This window comes from Ambystoma mexicanum, chromosome 8 (assembly GCF_040938575.1).
Source record: "Ambystoma mexicanum isolate Mex_15411 chromosome 8, UKY_AmexF1_1, whole genome shotgun sequence".
In the NCBI taxonomy this organism is placed as follows: domain Eukaryota; kingdom Metazoa; phylum Chordata; class Amphibia; order Caudata; family Ambystomatidae; genus Ambystoma; species Ambystoma mexicanum.
In genome coordinates this window covers 1,483,172,533-1,483,192,419 of record NC_090929.1, presented here as the reverse complement: position 1 = coordinate 1,483,192,419, position 19,887 = coordinate 1,483,172,533, and the positions used below count along the sequence as shown (strand labels likewise).

General features: G+C 49.2%; 1 protein-coding gene across 4 annotated transcripts in view; it reads left to right on the top strand.

Annotated features, from left to right (window-relative positions):
* LZTS2 (leucine zipper tumor suppressor 2) overlaps nt 1-19,887 on the top strand; it is a 738,816-nt gene that overhangs the window by 703,478 nt on the left and 15,451 nt on the right. For 3 of the 4 annotated variants that reach the window (XM_069611659.1, XM_069611660.1, XM_069611661.1), the window contains one exon: nt 11,581-12,174. In XM_069611659.1, the coding sequence (XP_069467760.1) occupies nt 11,581-12,174 (594 nt within the window). Of the gene's footprint in view, nt 1-5,955; nt 6,087-11,580; nt 12,175-19,887 lie in introns of those variants that run through there. The other variant, XM_069611662.1, reaches the window with a different exon arrangement.

Sequence of the window (19,887 nt, the reverse complement as noted above, 5' to 3'; positions counted from 1 at the left end):
ATGATTAATGTAAAGCTTATGCTCCATCATTCACATGACCGACAACACCCGTTACTACCTGGTTATAAGGTTGGGAACTGATCCCTTGCCCTACCTGTTTGTAGGAAACCTTGAATTGTGGTACCTCGTAGGAAAGGTTGATCACTACTGAGGAGCTCCCAACCACCATTTTTTCCTCTCACAAAGAAGTTCTGGAATTGTACTATAAGGTTATCGCTATGGGTACCACAGCAGTCAGTGGAGCAAAATATCAACTTCCACACAGACGTGTGGACCAGGGGTCTTAACATTGATTTCCATGGCTGTCACTGTACACTGCATGTTCTTTCAACAGCCAAGTGAGGTCCCAGAGTAATTTCACAGGCAGCAGTTGTGCGCATGCTGGCACCATGCAACCTTGCCCATGTAAGGGTTTCAGGGCAGAAACCACAGGGACTTGGTATCTGGAAGGACGTGAAGGTGTGGAAGCAAAGAGGCTAAGGCCTCTTAGTTTGAATTTTGACTTTGCTGCAGCAGACAATAGACCAAATGTCCTTGCTGCCTTGCAAATTAAAAACAAGAGCATTGAAATGCCATCGCAGATTACTACAACACTCGCAGCCGAGCTCTAGATGGGACATGTTTAAAATTGTTCCATGGCAGCTGCTGTGTCTAATGTCTGCTCTGTGCTATGAACATTCGAGGATGCTGCAAAGAGGTTTAGCAGTCACAACATATCCCCGAGTGAGGTTCTGCCTCAGGGGCACCAGCTTGAGCTAAACTTAACTTGAATGGTAAGGGACCTGTTTTCAACCTTGCATGTTGATCCGCTGGCAGTTATTTGTAGCGCTAACTGTGTACCTGCTGGCTTCCTTTGTAGACCAAAGTTTGAAAGTAAGTCTCTGTTTTTCATCCATATGTCGTGGAGTAGGAGGACTTGCACCAAGCATCACAAGGAGACACCATGCAAGGATGCGCGATGCAGCAATTGTAACATCAGTTTGAGATAAAATGCAGGCAGCAGGAAGAACACCAAGCAGCCCAAATTTTGTAGAGTACAAAAAGCATGCCACGCTTCTCAATTACTGTTGGAAAAATGGGCAGTACAACACTGACACCTGTTGAAAGTTTTTCAGAGCAGTCTAGGTGCAGCCTACGGGGAGGAGAAACTGTGTGTTGCCCTCCTTCGTGATTCCGGCATCTTGCATAGACAGGTAATTGATGGGAACAGACAACAGACCATCAGCAGCACTGATGCTTGATCCCTACCTGCTGGATATTTCATCCGTGGGAAGGGAGGATGGCCCATGACCGCGTTGGTACAGCAAACCGTCAGTCTGGCAAGCAGCACTTGTGCAAATTGCTATACAATTGCTAAGCTGATAGTTTCTAGTGTTGCCGGGGCTATTGCCTCTAACCTATAAGGAGAAGTTGTTGTAGTGCCATATGGAGAAAACGTGAAAATAATACCATGTAATTAGCACTTCATTATAGAAGACCGTGGAACAAAGTCTACCAGTAGATAATACAACTGCTCAGATGATGATTTGTAACCGAGAACATTTCAAACACTAAAAACTTGAGTGAGGCTGTTTCATGGTGCATGGGGTTGGGAAATGGATAGCTGTTGTAGGGACCGAGAGGCCCTGAGCAGTTGTAGTCTTGCACTATAGCCAATGCAATGGCACGTGTAAGTAATGCTAGCAAATGTTTTTATGTTCTCCCATGGGGCAAACCCACACATCAAGGTACTTCCGTTCTTTCAAAAGGCGCAGGCCCCCCCCTAAGGTTCTCAGGTTTCTTTCACCAGGAGCATCCACCAGTAAAGTTCTCAAGTTCTTTTACAGGGGGCAGCCCCCCACTAGCGTTATCAGATTCTCCCACCAAGCAAAGCCTACCCAGTAAGGTTCTCGGGCTCTTTCAAGGTGGGAAGCCACCTTCTCAAGCACTCCCATGGAGCGTTTCCACTCTTGTGGGAACCTGCCCATGGATGCATACTGCCAGTAGCACACCACCCGCAACCACTTACCGCTGGTCAAAGTTGCAGATGATACAGCTTTACCACTGATGGAGGTGGTGGTTGCATGGCCACTAACCACCTCCATGGAAACTGAGACCATGTGTGCCTCGTACGCCCTCTTGGGCTACGAACACAGGGTCGTCATCCCTAGGGTGCCGCTCTTGCCTTCTGCCTCCACTTCACCCGCTTCCGACATCTGTCCACGATCCAGAAGATTGCAAGATCCTCCACGCTGACAGTTTTCCCTGGTGGCACTGCAAACTTGTCCCACAACTAGGACTCTGTGGGCTATGTAGGGGAGTTTGAGGTCACCTCCCCCGAGGCACCTCTTGAACATGGTTTTCCCACTGTGTCATGGTAGGAGCAGATAGAATCTCCCCTACCACCACCTCTTCCTCTATCTGCCCCTCCTTCTCCTCCTCAGGCAAGTACACCACCAGCTGCAGAACCTCTGAACACGGGTACTGCCTGAAATATGCCCCTCTCCTGCACCAGCACTCTCAACCTGTGGGTGGAGACCACTTTCTTCTTTAATCCCCTCACCCACGCCTCCATCAGCGTGCTTGTTGCAGCCATCTTCTCCTCCTAAATGAGAAGCATGCCCTTCTGATCCTCCAGTGCCTATGTGGAGGTATTCACACAAGACCCGGCCTTACCTGCATTTGAGCTTGTTGTCCCTGCTGGGGCTACCTCTGCCTCCACTCCCACTCCTGAGGCCGCTCTCAACGCCTCTGCCTGCCCCACCAACCCAGTGCACTGGCTATGCTCTGTGGCTCAGGCCGGTGAACCGATGCCCACAAAGACCACAAGGCCCCCCTGTACATCCAAACAATGGGGAAATCCTCCATCATTTTCAACCAAGTCTTCTTCCTCTTCGAGTCCCAGTGTAGCAGCCATTATGCCTGCACACTTACCACAAATGGTAACGTGGTGGGGTGGGGGGGGGGCGGGGCAGTGTTTGTGTGTTCAATTAGAGCATTGAAAAGTGTTGCACCAAGAGAACCAGGCACGAGGAAAAGAACATTTTCATTCTTTTTTTTTATATATGACGAATCAAATGCCACAAACGTTCATATTGAACAAACAGACCCAGATGCACAAACATTGGCTTCAAAAACACAGTTAACAGCAAATACCTACACAAAGCACTAACAAAAAAATAGATGCACTCCTTATCCAAAACACTTCTTAAAAGCTCCAGAATCCCACCAAACTGCCCTTTCATTGTGAGCCAGCTCTGTACTGCACCTTCCCCCACAGCCTCGATAAACCCACGAAAGAATAGGAAGTAAGCTGGGCCTTATGCAGGAGACAAACTTCCTTTAAGTGATTTGTGGTCGAACTTGAACAAACACGAATCTGCAGAGTGGGGCTGCTAGACACACCCTACCAATAAGCATCTAATTCGTCACGAGATCCAGCACTCCTGATTGGACAATAAATCATTACACGAGACCTGGAAGTCCGAGGTGAATTTGCTTGTGTCCAAAACCTGTCCTGTTCTGTTTGTGGGGACATCTTCACTAAAAGGTTTTCCCCCTACTGCTGGTCCATTTTTGTGGAGTTTGTAAAGGCCTAATGCAGGAAACCAGGGCCAAATGACCAGTGGAACCCTACCCATGGCTTCCATGAGTCCAACATCCACTAGATTGCTGCTGTGGTAATTCCAAGAACCAGGCACTGGACTTTGTTCCAGCACATATACATATGTGAGCAGTTTCTAGTACTTCCAGGGAAGTACTGAATTAATCAGTGGATCTGCTGATTGCTTAATGTGCTTAAGCGCACACCCTTGAAGCTAAGAGACTAGTTTGCCTATTAGGTGATACTGTAACCTATGTACTGATCGGTCTTAAATCACCTTGACCCACACAGGTCCACCACTTTAAAAGTGAGTACACGGCTATAAATAAATCAAGTTTATTGTACAATTTTCCAGATAGCAGTTAGATGGTGTTGCAGGACCAAACTAACCCGAGTCTCAACAACCCACATCAGTTCACATCTTGTATATAGTTTTGCAAACATTACAACACTCCCAAATACTTGATTGCACTGCACCCCCCAAACATGATTGGACAAAACCCTCTTCAAAGAAATCCCATCTTTTCCCAATTCCTGTGTTTTCAATGGGCAGTTTTATCTTAATACTTATCTTCAGATTATACACACCTCTTCTTATGATTCGTCCATAGTAGGTCATGACTTCAACACATGGTTAAACAGTGGTATTGAAACATATTTCATTATTGGCAATATGTGGCCTAAGCAATATCACCCTAACTCTTGATTTGCACGTGGTTTACATGAATATGAGGAAGGCTGGGTGAATGATTTCTCTTTGTGTGTGGTGCGATCTCATTCCCAAGGTCACCGTTCCATTAAAACTTTCCATTCTACAAAAACTACCACTTTATTGCACAATTGAATCGCCTGAATAGCTTTAGACACTTTTATACTGGCCAAAATAACTGTGAAACTCCTTCTGTCACGCTCTCAGGCAGCAGGAGATTTCATCTGCTATCTATAAGACTTATCAGACCATAAACATTCAGGGCTATTTTCTACAGCTGTACTGACCGCGAAGATTGAAGTTACTCCTTCACCTGCCTTCTGAAAACCTGGCAATGTTAGTTTTAACAGTCAAAGTAGATTTTGCAAAAGGGGTCCCATCTACATGAATTGCCCATGTATTTATATTATTGTACATGTATGTTTTTACATTTGGTGGCTTTTAACATTTTGTCTTTAAGCATGCATGCAAGCTGATATGCATCCACTTCTAGATCAACAGAAACATTGAAGTCACATATCCCATCCCTACTTAACTACACTTTGATAGCTATGAAATTGTAACATTGGCTCCCAGCTCCCCGCCCACAGTTAGTCATGCGGTGTGTGCCACACGGACCCCTCGTTATCATGGGGACCTTTCCTGACCACCCCAACATGTAAGAGACCCCAGAGAGTGAAATCTGTGATTGCTGAGCTGCCTTGTCAGACGAGGCCAAGCTCAAAGTGGACTCTATACAATGCGAATGAGGGGAAAGACACGAGGAGAAATGTGGGGGCTGTCCCTCAGAGTGGATCTGTGCATGGCCACATTTTGAACGAGTAGTGCAATCTAGGTGGGGGGTATTTATTAATATTCTGCTATGTTGTCTGAATGTGCAATCACTGAAAAAAGCAGGCAGGTTATTGTAGTACAATTGGGGCTGTCGCCTCCTATGGCATTGACATACTAATTGATGAAAGGATCTGTGATTCGAAATGTACCACTAGTCATAAAAAAAGGTGCTAAGATAAAAAGTAGTAGGTTGTGTTCTTAAAATATCACGATTGTTTACATCCTGTCTGTTTATGGTTTTGCTCACTTTATGCATTGTTTACTTTCCGGCATCTTTTAAGAAGACATATTTGCGTGGAAAGCTCTTTTCCTTTCAGGACACTATAATTTCGAGGCTTTTTTTTAAGATACTGCGTGACCGCACTCTTTATGCACTGCCGCTTAAGCTAATGACTAACTTGCCGTATAATTAACATATTTATGAAATCTACATGTGCTTTTAAAACAGTTGGGTACCACGTTCCACAACGGTGTAATGTTGCTTTATTGGCAACTAGATGTTACGAAGTAAGTCTTTTAAAATAATCCAATGTGTGGCTATAAAAACGGAGTATTTTAATATAAAGATAAACTCGTTGGTATTTATGGGGAACCTCTGTGAACAACTCCGATGTTATGTTAAATATTGGGAAGGTTCGTTTGTGTTGTACATTCAACGTCTTGGCTGCAAGAACCCTGCGGGAGCGCCATTGCTTGAAGGTGCTGGGAATGTGGTGTATGGTGTGGGGAGGAGGGAGCAGGGCGGGAAAGAGGGTCGGGATTAAAGAGCTGTGTGGGGTCTCCGTATCAGAGAAGCGGAAAGTGCTGCCAGTTAGGATTAGTGTGCATGGGCAGAGCTCTGCGTGGGGCTTAGTGCTGAAAGAGCATGCAATGCAGCGGGTCATGACTGAGGTGCAGCGGCAGAGCTGTTTGAAGGAGGGATCAAGCATTGAAGAATCCAAGGGCGCGGCATGCAAAAATGTAGGTGCATCCATCGGGCTTTGGGTACTAACTGAAGTAAGGCGCATGTCGATTCTGAAGTGCAGCGCATGAGACGAACGCTGTGTAACTCGCAGTATTCAGATTGTGGGATGCTGCAGGTCTGTGTGTGTGTGTTTTCTCTAGTGTTGGAATAGCAGGAGTGCAGCAGGCCAGAGCAAGTATGTGTACTTTGCATGGACTGATATTTAACACATTAGCAGAGGTGTGTGTGTGTCGATATAGAGTTGCATGTGGGTAGCTATCAACTATGACACTGTTTTCCACTGGGGAGTTCTGGGTGGCATCCAATGGACAACATGAGCCGAAGCCCGAGTTGTCAATGATGTCATGTGGCATTCCGAGGTGGAACACACATCATAATTGAAAGCTTACCAATCTATAATTTGATGTGTATGGCACACATGCATTTTTGCCACCCTTTGTGTTCTTATTTTGGAACAGTATTGCTCATGCTTAATGATTCTCCCGCTCTCACATACGCTCCTGACTACCTCTCAGCACCCATCCATATGCCAGCTCGACATGGGTGCCGAGCAGGGACGTAGCCACCTCTACTTACCTTCATATTGGCTTAAATATACACAACGATTCTGAACCTCTCTGTCAAATGTTCCCCTACCTGGACTTCAGTGTCCTGAGGGCGTACAGCCTACAGCGCTTTGGGACCATACAAATAGTGAAAGGTGCTTTACAAATGACAATTACAATGAATACAATGCAGATGGTGGAGAGGGGAGACATGTGGAGACTGTACATATATATACAACACAACAAATACCCAGCTCCCTTTCCTCTCGCCTTACTGCAATCCAGAATGAATACATGCAGAGAAAATGCATCCCCTTTACTGTAATGAAATTGCAGTTACGCTATTGGGGTTCGTACTGTTTACCGATGGCATCTGGATTGTCTCCAGACTCTGGTGGCTCTGAAAGACAGTAGGGTGGGTTTTGTTGAGGTGGGGAGAATGGCTGTTGTATTGATGTGTGCAGACTGGAAGTCACCTGAAGCCTGCACGCCAGTACATTTCTAGGTGTTTTCTTGCCATTAAGGCATTTGAGTCCAGCAGGGAAACCTGGTACTTCCACACTACAGGGATTCATAGGCTGTGACTTGTTCCCGTGCAACCTCCTAGTAACCCCTTGGGTGCGTCCTGTATGTCAGGCGCTCAGTTGCTTCCCAGCTAGGTTCTCCCTTTATAAATCCCATACATACGCCTAGAAACACTTGTGTACAGGTGCGTTATAAATTACTTACCATATCATACCTTTTTCTGCTGTGACGTCACACCAAGGGGTTATGGTGTTTTGAAATGAACGTCTTTTCTGGTGGTTCCTGTGGGACCCTTCTACAGCAAGGACACCAGCATGCAAGAAAATAAACCCTTAACCTAGGATACAAAACGGGCAAGGCAAAGAAAAAAAGGGAGACCGGTGGAGAAAGAATTTAAAAAGCTTGCGAAATGGTGTTAAATTGACAGAATGTATTCATAAGGATGCACTTACGAAGTCAAAGGAAGAGTCATTGATGAGGTCAGATGCGCAAAACCTTGTGAATTGAAGGTACTCGTGTTTCCAGAACCTGGTGTGAAAAGTTTCTCAACAGAATATATTGAAAATCGAGAATTGCAAGAGAGCTCTCAAGTCACCCAGGCTTCTGAATGTTCAAGGTGCCAGTGTTCAAAGGATTGTGATGTTTATAGAGGCAAAATATCTCCTTGTGGCGGAATGGAGTAGCGATGCAAAGGCGCAAATGCAACTGGCAGGCCGCGGACCACTGAGATCGAATCCTACAATCCATGTTGAGTTGAGGGGCCTCGACCACCCCCTCCCCACGCCTCAAAAACGAACCCAAGCCCAACCCCCTACCACTAAGCCCTGGCACGGATGTTACATTCGTTACTTTGTACATTACTATATATGCTGTGGCCTGTATAATGCATTATTTATGCTTTTTCCAATGTTTTTGTCCACAGTTAATGGCCCATTACCCTACACCCTCTACAACCAGTGACTCTCACTCAGACATCCTCAATCTTTTGTAAAAGCGCCCCATCCATTATCTATATTGACTCCTATGTATCGCATACTTGCCATCACGACCCATTCCAGTCTGTCGGTGCTCATCCAGTCCTGTTTTTTTTCTTAGCATTCTGGGACTTGTAGTCCCACTTTTCTCAAAAAACTCAAACTACAAGTCCCAGAATGCAAAGAAAAAAGCAGGACAGCATGAGCACCTGCAGATTGGAATGGGTCATGTTGGCAGGTATGTGTGTGTTCTCTCTGACCAGAGATGACATGTTATTACATACATGACATATTACATACATGACGTGGTGTTCTGCATCCACATGACTGTGATCTTGCTCGTCCAGAGATAAACATATAATGGCACACAGAGTGACATCGTTTTCTAAGATGCCGAGTGTTGTGCTGTCTACACTCCTGCTTTAGTTATCCTCAAAACGTTAAATCATTGTGGTGTTGTCTGTAACGGGAATTATGTGAGATTCTGCCACCAATATATTGTCACATTCGTGTTGTCATATACATACATGTTCTTGTGTAAAGAATATCGGTGAAAGGCAGTAGGGCTTTGTGGCATCCTGCAAAATATGTTGAGTCTCTGACATTTCTGCCACCAAAACACTGGGCTGAGCAAAGAACATTGAATAGAAGGGGTGTCCCGTGACCTACAAGGGTCACCGGGTGACACTTGGGGCCCTTGGCCAGGAAGATTAATACTGGCACTTGCACCACTTGATCCCATTACATAGGAGGCGGCTGTGGGCCAAACTGGCACATTGCCACTGGCATATACATTGTTGTACAGGTCTTGCATTCAGCTTGCCTCGGTTCTGTGAACACTTTTGCCCCGTCCTCGAAGATCAGTGATCATTTAGATTTCTCGAATGCCTTCAGTTTCAGGGATCGAAATTAAGAGTGAATAAGGAGGAGCTAAAAGAAAGCGGCTCCTGGGTATCCAGCATTAGCCAGTGACCAGGAGCTACCACTGGGGAAACGCTGAGCTAGTACTTGGAGTTCGGAAAATGTAATTTAAACATAAAATGTCAACGTATCATTGTGCCCATTATTTATAATTATAGGACCCCTTATGCTTTTAAATGTTGTATAGCTGTCCTAATGTTTATTAATAAATTGTCCCAAATGCACAGAGTTAAATACACATAGGTGTGTTTGTTCAGCATCACTTCAAACGGGGAGCCAAAAGTAGTACCTGGTAGCTTTTGGATTCAAACTAACCACACACTGCTAGGCTACAAGCTGGAGCTAAATAGCTCCCAGCCCCCCTCAATTTCGAACTTTTCTTGGGATCAAAGGGACTATTTTACTCAAAGGTTTGGAACAGTATTGTTCCCCCCCTTTGGTCTGTTATTGACAAATCCACCTTTGATTGAAGCCTGGTAATATATTAAATAGTGGCATTGGCACTGTGACGTACTGCGAAGCCATTGGAATTTTAGGATGTTTAGTGTTGGCTATTAGGTGGCACTTAAGCGCCAACTACAAGACCACACTATTGCATTCAAGTAAAGATAGGAGGGAGATGATGTGAGGAGGGGCGCGCTCACCATGTGGGTGTTTGGGTTATTTACCCACCCACTGACTGCCCATGGCTTTGCTAATCCATAGGGCTATTCCTACCTGCTGCTCACTGCCCAAAGCACATCTGTATGGGATAGCTTTGAGCTAGCTCTATCAAGGAGTAACATAAAACTTTGGACTGCCAGTTTTATTTCTGAGCAGTCTGCTGAGGGTTATGGCTTAATTGCAGCTGCAAATGCTCTACTGTTGTAAATCAATGTCTTCACCTATTCCGACTTCAGCCATTTGATGGGCATCTGTTCCATCCACTGAACTCCACAGTGTCCGCGTATGCACACTTATGGGCATTTGCCAGCAATTGATAACCTGTGCTGAGGCCATCACAGTATTTTCCAGCTGTTTCCATGTTATGGCCAGATAGTACTGGCAGCGCCGGGCAAATGCATATCCCAGCTGTTGCTGTGCCTTCGCTCATGCGCACCTACTTGTCCAAGTAAACATTTCGCAAAACCCCTCTTTTATAAATGTACGTTTTACCTTTTCTGTGAATGTTTTCGGTTTCTGTAAGGTTCCTCATTTGCGTTAGCATAAGGCGATGTGATGTGTGTACTGCGTGCATTCGTGCCACGGCCTGGAAAGCGGCTCGGCTGATGTGTGTCACTTTTGCCCACTCCTCTCCTGCCCACGACCAGAAATCCTTTAAGCTGCCAAGATACCTGGCCGCTGACATCACGGGCAGAGCGCATTCCGAGGAGGAGAGCTGAGGGGGTGGCCCACGGCGGAACGCGGCACCTCTCGGGTTTATATCAGGAGAAACCTATTCCTCCTGGCATTCCACGGCACCCCAGTGGCTCCACACACCACCGGGCAGTGGCGCAAGGCCCTCGCTCAGCGCCCGGAAGAGGGCGGCGGAAGGCCTCTCCTGCCCATGCATGCGGGTCAAGTTCCCTTCACGATGGCGCCTCTCGACATTGAAGGCATGAACAAGTAAATGGAGTCTCCTCAAGCTGCAGCAGCACGAGGTACCGTTCTAATGATTTGCGGTAAGACGTTCTTTTGGACGCGTCGGTGGTATTGTAGAAATTGCTTTGTTGACTGCTCGGCAGACAGAGTTGATGCGCTCAAGAGCTTGTCTGCATGACGGGATTATGTAAGCGGCAATTAGTCCATGTTTGCTTGACGTGTCCGTGGGAGCTTTCTACGGAAATGTGCCGGAAGGCAACCCTCTGCTTTGCTCTCATGCAGACGAAGTAGCTGACCTATTTTACATTTTTTTTAACGCACGTGTTTGTGCTAAGCGTAGAAGCGTACTTTGATGCTTAACAGGAAGGTGATTTTATCTTATTATTATTATATTTATTGAGCGCGGATCTAGCTTCAAGAATCAACTGAGAACTTTACAGAAATGTACAGAGGTATACAGCAGCGCTTTACAGAGGTATACAACAGTACAGGTGCATAACAGAGCGCTTTAGAGGTATACAACAGTACAGGTCCATAACAGAGCGCTTTAGAGGTATACAACAGTACAGGTGCATAAGGAAGCACTTTACAGAGGTAGCAGAACAGATGTACAGCAGTGGGTAGGTTACAGAGGGACATAGAGGAGGGGTACATCTGTACAGGCTTTTCCGGCTTTACTTTTAAACCGGGCTGCTGTAGCTGCTCATTTGCTACAGCCTTTTAGGGTTACGAGCTCCAGATATCAGGGGACGTGTCTGGTATAGGATAGGTCAAAGCGTGCTTTTCGGTAACGTGACCCTCTATAAATGTTTAGTGCTTTCTGATTGTGGATCTGTTGTACGTTCAAAGTGGTAGTGTTATAATTTGATGATGTAAAAATCTTCAATTGTGTGCCTTCTATAATTATGTTCCCAGTATTTATCCGTTCTAATTTTGTATTTCAGAACATCGAGAAGACGTTGATCAGGCCTACAGCGTTCAAGCCGGTGGTTCCTAAAAACCGAAAAACCTCCCTCCAGTACATGGTGCCACGTCCAGCTGGGGCGGCCCTCACTGAGAGCCAAGGGAGTCTGAACCTGCTCTTTGGTGGGAATGCCCTAGGCGGGGCCGAAAAACACAACTCCTTCAGCTGCAGAACCAGTACTCACTCGGGCAACATGTCGGACTCTGGGAGAAACTCCTTGTCTAGCCTTCCAACCTACAGTACAAACTGTAGCCACCAACAAGAGCCAGTTGCTGCTTCTGTTGGGCACGCTCTCCTGGACAGCCATGGTAACGTGAATGGGAACCCAGAGAGGGTGTCTAGAGGACTGGCAGGCCCCTCGAACTCAGACAGTGGGCGCTCTTCATCCAGCAAGAGCACAGGGTCCTTGAATGGGAGGGGGCATCCGTCCTCCGATAGTGGATCGTGTGACCGGTCTCCGGTGAACAGTGACGAGGTTCTCATCCATGAGCTGGAAGAGAAGCTCCGTGAGCGCGAGATGGAACTGCAGCAGCTAAGGGACAATCTGGACGACAACGAGGCAGCAATATGCCAGGTGAGAAATGGTCATGCAGCACAAGAGAAATTGAATGCACAACTCACAAGACAATTATTTTTTGTAATTATGGTATTTATTTAACACGGACCTAGCTATGGCAAGCAACAGAGCGCTTTACAATCGTAGGGGGGAAGAACACAGCGAGGGAAGTGGAGAAGGAGAAAAAGGGAACGGGACACTAACCGGGGAGGGTCAGCAATTGGCAGCAATGTATCTACACGCAACCCGCAGAGGAAACGGTGGGGAGCAGATCATTGAGTCCCAGGTAGGGTGGGGAGTCGGTGGTGTGTGCACAAGATGCACGATTCCAGACCTTCATATGTAAATGGCTCATATGTAGGTTTGATCTGAATTATTCTGGCTAAAGTGTCATGGTCACCGGAGGGTGCAGCTGTGTGTGCAAGTAGTGGGAATATGCATGTCTCTGTAATGTTTGTTTCAAGCTGTAGGGTGCAGGTGGCCATGGTGTGCCTGTGGCCTAACTGTGCATGCAACGTCATCATAGTGGCACCACAACAGTGTGAGTGGCAAGTGGGTGCAGACAGCCATAGTATGTGAGCGATCAGACTACGTAGGTGACAGTACAGGTGACTTAACTATACATGCAGATGGCATGTGTATCTGGCCTCAACCTGTGTTGCCCCTGTGTTTGGGAACATCAGAGGATGAGTTTGAATTGTTGGTCTCGCACCTTGAAATGAATCCCCTGTCGGCTGTGTTTGATTTGTTCATGCAAAGTTGGAGTAATTATCTTTATACTTTTTATAATTAGTGCATTTCGAGGGGATTGGGTCCTCCGACGTATTCCATATCTATGACAGGTAATCACCACAGCTGTGCTGCTTCGGAAACTTTTCCGGCGTCTGCGTCGATGACGTCGATACGCCGACGTCTAGGACCTCCTCCGACGTCCGACGTCATCCGATGTGATAAGTAGGACGCACGACGCCTGTAGCCTCAGTTCCGTTTTTTCCGCGAACGTGTTGCTTCGTGTTTCTCGGTTCTGTTCTTTCTGGTTCTTCGAACCTGTTCGTTTGTGAATTTCGGCGATGTCTTCTACTTCGTCTTCAACCCCGCGTCCGGGCTTTAAGAAGTGCGGGGAGTGTGGGTCCAAGATGTCGGTGACTGACTCGCACGACGCCTGCCTCTGGTGCCTCGGGGAGGCCCACGACACGGATGACTGTGTTGACTGCCTGTCGCTCACGTCCAAAGCCTTACGCGAACGTAAGAAGAAGTTGTCGGTAGGTCGGGTGTCCAAGCCCCGGAAGTCGAAGTCGGCGGGGCTTTCGACGGATGATTCGAGGGGTGACTCTCCGCGTCATCGTCGGAAGTCTCGTCGGTCTTCTTCTAGGAGTGGGTCTCGCCACTCCTCAGCCTCTTCGAGGCATTCTCGGAAGCGCCGTCACCGGTCGCCTTCCAGGTCCTCTTCCGAGGATTCTGCCCGGCACGTCGGTTACCCCACCAGCCGTGCGACGCCGGAGGAATGGGCTTCCTTCGGGAAGAAAATGTTGGCGATTCTTGAGTCGCAGGGTACTCAGCCGTCCGCGCCCCCGAGTGGGGTCGGCCGTGTGAGGTCGAGAGACACCGCTCGCAAGAGTGGTCGGCACGAGTCACGGGAGCGGTCCCGTTCGGACAAGGAGGCTCGTTCTCGCCGTACCCGTTCCAGGTCCCGGTCCTCGACGCGTTCGAGACCGTGTGCTCCTGTGAAGTCTTCGAGGAAGACGTCGACGTCTGAGGCGTCGAGGGCGTCGACAGGCTTTCTCGAGGCTCCGGCTTCGGGGACGTCGTCGAGGCCGTCGACGTTCAGGTCGTCGAGGGACACGCTCGGGGCTCCGGCCTCGAGGGCTGTGTCGACGCCGCCGATACTGGAGGCGCTGCATCTGACGTCGACGCCGATTTCCTCGACGCCGATCCTTTCGGCGCCGTTGCCGGTTTTCTCGGCGTCGGCGCCGGTTCGCTCGACGCCATCGACGCCTTTCGTGTCGGAGGTGCCCCGTGTCACGGGTGTACCCCCTAGGAAGGCTCTGGTTGAGAGCAAGCACTCTCGGGTGCCTTTTCGCCACCTGGAATTTATTTCGGAGGCGGATGAGGATTCTGATGGCCTGGTTCCTAGTCTGGTGCCTGATGAAATTGTCTCGGGCCATAGTCAGTTTGACGATTTGAGGCAGTCACTGCATGATGCCAGTGGACTGGACACCTCCCCGGAGGTGGACTTTTGTAGGCCTGAGCCTGGCTCCCATGCCGATTCCTCGTACCGGCGCCTTATGGCTAGGGTGTCTGAGTATTTGGGATGGTCTGCTCCCCCAGGGGAGTTTGTGCAGGATGATCTGACGGACATCCTTGATGTTGGTCCCCCAACTGACCCGGTTCTGCCGTTCCATATGGCTTTACAGAGAAGGGTGGCGGCGGCTTGGACTGCTCCGGAGAGTCTCCCGGCGGTGGACAGATCCTTGTCGCGTAAATACCGTCCAGCCAGTAGCGACCCCTGCTACTTGACCAGGCACCCCACTCCGGAGAGTTTGGTGGTGCAGGCGGCCACGGCCCCGGCAAAGCAGGCGTCGTACCCTACCATCCCTCCTGATAGGGACGACAAACGTTTTGATGGCTGGGCGAAGAAAGTGTTTTCTTCTGGTGGTATGGCGCTTCAGGCGGCCAACTCCATTTGTGCCTTGTCACGTTTCACGCACACTCTGTGGAACTGTGTTGCGTTAGCGGCTGAACATATTCCCGAAGGGGTTGAACGGGAGGGTTTCCTTGCTATGGTCCAGGATGGTAAGGATGCCATGTGTGAGTCCGTTCAGTCGGGTCTGGACTTGGCTGATTGCGTCAGTGGGTCCATGGCGGCGAGCACCGTGATACGCAGGTTTGCGTGGTTGCGGAAGTCGGGGTTTGCTCCTGATGTGCAGTCCCGGCTCCTCAACATGCCCTTTGATGGTGAACGCCTTTTTGGCAGCAAGGCTGACGAGAGCCTTGAGAGGTTGCAGACCTCAAAAGCTGCAGCGAAGTCGTTGGGCGCTGCCGTTCGCCAACCTCCGCCTTTTCGTCCTAGGGGACAGCAGTGGAGGGGTGGTTCCTTTCGCTATTACTCATCCTTCAGTAGAGCGAGAGGAGCTGGCAGTCAAAGAGGCCAACGCAGGGGTACCAGAGGTGGACGACAGGGTACCCGTGGTGCCAAGGCCGCTCGGGCTGTTACCTCTTTGCCCTCGGGTAACGCCGCAGCCGCTCCTACTCAGTCATGAGGCCATGTCCCATGGTTCGCCGGTTGGGGGAAGGCTGGCGCAGCATCTTGTAGAGTGGCAAGCCATTACTTCAGATGTGTGGGTTCTGGAGATCATAGCCCACGGCTACTGTCTTCCCTTTCGGCACAGGCCTCGCGACAATCCACCGGGGAACCTCTCTTTGAAGTGTCCGGATCCGCTCCTTGCGCAGGAAATTCAAGCCCTGCTGGAGAAAGGCGCTATAGAACTGGTGCCTGTAGCGGAGAGGAACAAGGGATGGTATTCCCCTTATTTTTTGATTTCCAAGAAAGACGGGGGATTGAGACCCATCATGGACTTGCGCGGGTTGAACAAACTCCTCAGGAAGGACAAGTTCAAGATGGTTACTCTCTCTCAAGTCCTCCAGGCCCTTCAGCTTCAGGACTGGTTGGTGTCACTCGACCTCAAGGATGCTTACTTCCATGTGCCGATCCATCCCAAGCACAAGAAGTACCTGAGGTTCGCGGTTGGCGACTCGCACTTTCAGTTTCGGGTCCTGCCGTTCGGATTGACCTCCGCCCCGAGGGTTTTCACCAAGCTCATGGTGGTGGTGGCAGCGCATCTCAGGCAAGGGGGGATTCACGTCTACCCCTACCTGGACGATTGGTTGATCAGGGGGAGCTCTCCCGAGCAAGTCCTGGATCATCTGTCCGTCACCTGCCACTCCCTCCACAGGCTGGGCTTCTCCCTCAATTTAAAGAAGTCCCATTTGACGCCAACGCAGAGGCTCCAGTACATCGGAGCAGTGCTCGACACTTCCCTGGGGCAGTGTTTTCCTCCCCAGGTGAGGGCTCTTCACATTCAGCAGATGGTGCACAAGTTTCAGCATGCCCAGACGCTCCCTGCGTTCGAGTTCTTGAGGTTGCTCGGCCTCATGGCATCCTGCATTCTTCTGGTGCCAGAGGCTCGCCTGCGCATGAGATCTTTGCAGTGGGCACTCAAGATGCAATGGTCGCAGTCCTCCGGCAGGATGTCGGACCCGATTCAGGTGCCGCCCTCGGTCGCCCAGGACCTTCTGTGGTGGGCCGTCGAAGGCAACTTGATGAAGGGGGCTCCATTTTGGCTTCCCTGGCCAGAGGTGACGATCGTGACGGATGCATCCCTCACGGGATGGGGAGCTCATGCCAACGAGCTGACAGTCAGCGGTCGTTGGTCTCCGTCGGAGTCCAGACTCCATATCAATCTGTTGGAGCTGAGGGCCGTCAGGCTAGCCCTGAAGGCTTTTCTGCCGACTGTGCGAGGAAGGAATGTCCTGATCCTGACGGACAACACGGTGGCCATGCACTACCTCAACAAAAAGGGGGGGGCAGGGTCACTTCCTCTGTGCAGGGAGGCGATGCAGCTCGAGTTCTGGGCCATCCAGCAGGAAGTTTCGGTCTCGGCAGTTCATCTGGCCGGAGTCGAGAACGTGACGGCGGACGCTCTGAGCAGGCAGAGCGCGATCTCTCACGAGTGGGAGTTGGCTCAGGAGATTCTCCTGGAGATCTTCGCCCTTTGGGGGACCCCTCAAGTGGATCTCTTCGCCTCCAGTGTCAACCGGAAGTGCGGGAGGTTCTGCTCGCGGGAATTTCCTCCAAAAGGGGCCTTAGGAGACGCGTTCGTGGTGGATTGGTCGTTCCCGCTGCTGTACGCGTTTCCTCCAGTCCCCGTCATCCCGCAAGTGCTGCGGAGGTTTCGGAAGTTCGGTTCCCGGATGATCCTCATTGCTCCGGCGTGGGCTCGGAGGACGTGGTACCCGGACCTTCTCGACTTGTCCATCTGCCCTCCTCGTCGTCTTCCCTACCGAGACGATCTGCTCTCACGGGAGGGGGGTCTGGTTCTCCATCCAGAGGTCAGATCCCTCAACCTTCACGCTTGGCTTCTGAAAGGTTGAGGTATAGGGATTGGGACCTCCCTGAAGACGTGATGGAGGTGTTGCTTTCGGCCCGAAGGCCAGCAACTAAGTCTCTGTACCGTTGCCGTTGGCGTAAGTTCTGCGACTGGTGCAGAGTTCGGAATGTGGATCCTTTTGCATGTGACATCCCCATGGTTCTGTCCTTTTTGCTTTCTTTGGCCCACAGGGGCTTGCAAGTGGGTACCATTAAAGGTTACCTGGCAGCGCTGTCCATCTTTAAGCGCTCGTCTGATGAGTGTTCTTACTTTAAGATCCCTTTAATTTCACAGTTTCTGAAAGGGCTCACTAATGTGTTCCCTCCATCACCTTTCCTGGTGCCCGGTTGGGATTTAAACCTTGTTCTTAGGTTTCTTATGGGTGCTCCGTTTGAGCCTTTACATTCTTGCCCTTTGAGGCTGTTAACTCTGAAAACTGTGTTTTTGGTTGCGGTTACTTCCGCTCGCAGAGTGAGTGAGTTGCAGGCACTTTCAGTTAAGCCACCCTTCACTGTATTTCACAAGGACAGGGTTGTCCTTCGAGTTCGTCCTTCTTTTCTTCCGAAGGTAGTGACGGAATTTCATTTAGCCCAGAAGGTTGTTCTTCCGGCATTCTATCCTCCTCCGCATCCTGGTAAGGAAGAGGAGAGGCTCCATAGGCTTGATCCTAGGAGAGCTTTAAGCTTTTATGTTTCACGCATGTCCCGGGTCAGAGTGGACGATCAACTCTTTATTGGTTACGCTGGTAAGCGTTTGGGGCAAGCTGTGACGAAACAGACTTTGTCCCGCTGGATTGTTTTGGCCATCTCGGAATGTTACCGCTTGGCGGGTAAGGACCCACCGGCTGGCTTGCGGGCCCATTCTACCAGGGGCATGGCTGCATCTACTGCCCTGCAGAGGGGTGTTCCTATTCGCAACATCTGTGATGCAGCCACCTGGGCTTCAGTACATACATTTGTACGGCATTATTCCCTCGATTCCATCAGAGGGCAGGATCTGGCTTTTGGCAAGGCGGTCCTTTGCTCTGCTATTTGATTGGCTATTCTAATTTTGTTTATAAATTCTTTCCCTCCTCCTTGCTCTGGTACTCCTTTGGGAGTCTGTCATAGATATGGAATACGTCGGAGGACCCAATCCCCTCGAAGAACAAGTTACTTTCTTACCTGGTAAGGTTCTTTCGATGGGATGGTCCGACGACGTATTCCATATCGCTCCCGCCCTGCCTTCCCCGCTGCAGAATTTCTTTTGCGATTGCAGCTTACGTTCCGCAAGGCTTTGTGTCTGACTGGCAGTTGACTTCTGTCACACGTTCTGGGGGAAAAAACTACAACTGAGGCTACAGGCGTCGTGCGTCCTACTTATCACATCGGATGACGTCGGACGTCGGAGGAGGTCCTAGACGTCGGCGTATCGACGTCATCGACGCAGGACGCAGACGCCGGAAAAGTTTCCGAAGCAGCACAGCTGTGGTGATTACCTGTCATAGATATGGAATACGTCGTCGGACCATCCCATCGAAAGAACGTTACCAGGTAAGAAAGTAACTTGTTCATCTGTGTGCAGACATGTCGGGCTGTGGAATTAATATCATAAAAGAAGGATAAGATGGTAAACCTTCTCTACTTCCACCCCTCCTTCTCCCGCAACGATTAGACACCTCTGACAGATTCTCCGGCACTACAGGTCTTGACAACATAGACTGCGTGCAACATTCCAAATTTCAAAAAACATTTTTGTTTAATACAGAATATTTAAATTAAAACATAAGATACTACCCACACCAAACACAGTGTACAAAACTACCACTAAAACCTACAAAATCTAAAAAGCTAAATTTCAAATAAACCACTTACAAATGTACACAGACGAAATCACATATCGCAGTACATAGAAAAAACCTAAATGTGTCACTAAAACAACAAATAATCCCTACTACATAACATATAATCCCTACTCCGGCACTACATAAGACCTGTAGTGCCGGAGAATCTGTCAGAGGTGTCTAATCGTTGGGGGAGAAGGAGGGGTGGAAGTAGAGAAGGTTTACCATCTTATCCTTCTTTTATAATATAATCTATGTTCCTATTGGTGGAGTAAGATGTGGTAAATATAAGTAGGATCCTGTGTACCTATTTGATTACATGGGCTGTGGAATTAAGCCAGAACATTCTTTGGTGGTCGGTGGCGACCATCTTTCTCTTCCAGGGCTCTAGTCGATAGGTACACGTGGGTGGATGGAGTCCCCCACTTTTTTCAGAGGGCACATCAATATGCTAATTTCTGGTGATGCCACGTTCAGTTGGTATGTTAATGAGTCTCCTCACTTGACCCCTACTCTCTTCTCTTCCATCTTATGTAAGGACTATGGTCTGATAACATTGCGAGAATCCCCGTTTTCGGAGTGCCTCTGCTTGGTTAAGCAGATGATTTGCCCTGCTCTTTCATTCCCTCGCAGAATGGCTTCAAGGGTTTACAGACTCGCTTGTGGGGAGCAGAACTCCTGCACCGCGGGCAGTCCCTGTAACCGCGGAATCTGACCGGGATTCAAAGGACGGACTTGACGGTCATGGCCCTTTCAGCTTCA